The following is a 3,254-nucleotide window of genomic DNA, read 5'->3' as shown; positions in this document are numbered from 1 at the left end:
AACAAACATGAAGCTTTGTAGTTGTTTAAATATCAGACGAATTATTTTTATTAAATATTAAATTTTTTTTGCTATCTAATTTAATTACATGTTAATTTAGAAAATAAACGTCAAACAAGTATTTAATTAACAATATCTAGCAGTTTTCTCAACGGCATAGAGCACAAATACTTGTACATATAGTATGTATAACAAACAAATTCGTCAATTCAAAGAATACCGAAGTTTGATGCAGTTCTTTGTAAACGATATCTAATAGTTTATTTTAATACAATAGTATAAAGTAAATAACACTGATGCATTTTCGCATACGTGTACATATCTCGAATGAAAGCATAGCAATATATGTACATATGTAGCAAACTGTGTGGCCAAGTAGGATTTATAACAATATATTTTCATTTCTTCCTTGATTATCACAAACGCAGAATCTGTTGTAATGGAGATTATGTATTAACAAGTATTTTTTTAAGAAAAAACACAACCGACTTCATTGCTCATATCAAAATTTAGGAGTACCGTTAATTTCTTCATGACCTAATGAACGGAACTAAACCAAACCACCCTTGATAAAAAATAATAATTATTGAAAACGGTTCCCGTGGTTCTAAGTTATACGGTAACAAATGTTAATAAAAATTGTTATAATATCGCAAAGGATCGAAAAATTCAATATCATGAGGTTGAAAGCGTATAGTCGATATGGATATTCATAGACCCAGTTACCACTCATCATCATCGCACTCTCCGGTTTCGTGGCCAAAAACTGAATATGATGGGGAAACAATTAGTTAAGAAATATTTTAGAAACATTTTAATTATGCTTTTAATGAAATCTTACCTTCGCATGTTTCACAGTATTTTCGCGGTTCTGGCAATTTGCGATCCTTTTTCTTCGCTGGATCGTTCAGCGGAGGAGGTGAGTAGTCGCGATCATCGGATGCTTGAAGGGGACAGTCTTCGGTTTCGTGTTTGTCGAATTCATCACATATATCACAAAATACACGTGGTGCTGGCTTCCGTTTTGCGATCAGCTCAAATGCTTTAGGCCTAAGTAAGAAACACCTCAGTGATAGAAAATCGCATTATAATATCTAAATAACCATATTTTGTAGAACTTACTGTGTAAAATCAGTAGGTAACGCCTCGAGCGCTTCGATTTTGGCCTTCAATGTGTCATTCTTTTTTTGCATATCGGCAATTATGGAGTTAAGGAAGTTAATTTGTGCTGTATTGTCTTCTGTTTCATCGCCCTGAAGATCAATGCAATTATAAAAACTCTAAATTTAGTTATGCAAATATGTATAACTGCTCACCTCTTTAGGCACACTGCCTATAGCTGAAGCATTCTGCTTTAATATGTTTAGTGCTTCTTGTTCGTTGAGTCGACTTTGCAAAGCTACAATTTCTCGCCTTTTCTCAAGCTCAACAACCTCAAGTTTGCGCTGCAGACTAGCGTTGTCTGTCTTCAATGTTTTTTGCACCTCCAAATTCTGCATCAGTTCTTGTTCTAAAAGCTTAATACGTTCTTGTAAACTTTGTAACTCTACGACTTTCGCCGTGGTGGCATCACCCATTTCATCGACAACTTTTTTATACTCATCGAGCTGGGTTTGTAAGTCTGCGTGATGTGCATGAACGGTCTGTCCTTTCTCTTCAATCGCCTTCTGTAGCTCATCTTTTGCAGTATTCAATTCATTGATTTGAGTCGCTTGATCCAGTAGTGTGGATTGCACACTGGCTAGAGCTGCTTGGGATGCTTCGAATTTGGCAACGACATTTTCCAATTCGATTTGCTTTTCAGCTATTGTTTTGCCCTTGTGTTGCAGCTGCGTCTGAGCATCACCAAGCTGTTGTTTCATTTCCACAAGCTTTTCACTTAGTTTTTCCATATTTTGATCAGCTTCCATTTCAAAGAGTTCGAAAATGTTTGCTGTTTCGCATTTTTCCTTTTCCAATGCCTGCAAAGCCCTCGACATCTCGGCATTGGTCGCTGATATATTTGCATTCACTGTCTGTACAGTGTCGACCATATTTCTCAACTCGTCCATTTTCTTTTTGTCCTCTTCTGCCACCTTGTTTCTGAATTTCACTTCCGTATTCGCGAGTTCTAGTGCATTTTGCACGGTTATAAGTTGCTCTTGCAGCTTTTTGGTATCCTCAAGTGCATTGGACTGTGCCAATTTCAACTGCTCGGTTTCGTTACGACTTATCGTCAGTTGATCTTCCTTCGTGACCATCTCAGCGTGCAAGCTGTCAATACTCATTTGTAATTCTGCATTTTTCAGCTGCACGCTACTGAGTGTACTCGAACCCACCATTTGTGCTTGCTGCAAAAACTCCCGCTGCTTCTCAGTCTCACTAGCCAAGCTAGTTATTTGCTTGCTGAGCTCCTCCTCTTTTGATTTGAAGTCCAATTGGGATTTCAGCAACTCATCTTGCAAGAGTTTTATTTGATGCTGCAAACTGGAAATCGCCTCATCCAATCTGCTCTTCGTCTGTTCTGCACTTTTGAGCTGCGCTTCGAAATTTTCGATAATCTTATTTCGCTCTCTCAAAAAAGTGGCAGATCTACCACAATGTGGTAGAAGTCCGATCACTGGCGTGCGCTCATACTTAACGAGTGCTCGTTTGTAAACAGCGTCGCCTGTTGCTCGTGAGTTGCGCAAGCTCAGAGCAAACTAACGAGTGAGGTCGGTGTTATGCAGAAATTTTGTTTGGCAAACTGCGTGCAATTGTTGTTGCAGCAAACTCGGGGAGAGCGAGTTTGGCGACTCTCACAGCAAACTAATTTTGTTTGGTCCAACTGCAGCCAATTCGGCGTTGTCATATACAAAAATTTTAGACAATTGTTGCTATACACAAAATTCTCATTTCGTGTTGGCAATAGCCATGAAAACCATAATGAACGTGCAACCCTGTGCCAAACTCGACATAACCACCTCCGAGCAAACTAAGCAGCCGCCATTTAATTTGGCAAACAAAAATTTGTCTGCATAACACCGACCTGAGTGAGGGGCTAAAATGAGACAAATCCGAACCCTTCATATGTACAATATACGGTAAACTCTATAAAATTGTGAAATCGTGACGTCTCAGCCTTCTTAATTTTTTGGCAACAACAAAAAGTTTTGAACTTTTTTATCGAAAAACCTTTCACTCAGAAGATCTAAAAAATTACTTTTTACAGAATTGAAATTGGTTCAGCTGTTTGGTCATCTGAAATACATTTCATTTATATATATATATATATT

The 3,254-nt window shown here is 37.9% G+C and overlaps 1 protein-coding gene across 1 annotated transcript in view; it reads right to left on the bottom strand.

The window, feature by feature from the left end:
- Positions 1 to 46: 46 nt before the first annotated feature.
- Positions 47 to 3,254, bottom strand: part of LOC118741535 (restin homolog) — a 5,168-nt gene continuing 1,960 nt past the window's right edge. Inside the window, exons 2-5 of the mRNA XM_036473533.1 lie at positions 1,317 to 2,681; positions 1,123 to 1,253; positions 842 to 1,050; positions 47 to 766 (exon numbers count right to left, since the gene is read on the bottom strand). Coding sequence (XP_036329426.1) covers positions 723 to 766; positions 842 to 1,050; positions 1,123 to 1,253; positions 1,317 to 2,681 — 1,749 coding nt within the window. The 3' untranslated portion in view covers positions 47 to 722. The remainder of the gene's footprint in view (positions 767 to 841; positions 1,051 to 1,122; positions 1,254 to 1,316; positions 2,682 to 3,254) is intronic.

The sequence above is a fragment of the Rhagoletis pomonella genome, unplaced genomic scaffold, assembly GCF_013731165.1.
Source record: "Rhagoletis pomonella isolate Grant_MI unplaced genomic scaffold, Rhpom_1.0 Rhpom_scaffold_00006, whole genome shotgun sequence".
Taxonomy (NCBI): Eukaryota; Metazoa; Arthropoda; class Insecta; order Diptera; family Tephritidae; genus Rhagoletis; species Rhagoletis pomonella.
The sequence above is the reverse complement of the archived record's forward strand: the minus strand, read 5'-3'. Positions and strand labels throughout refer to the sequence as shown.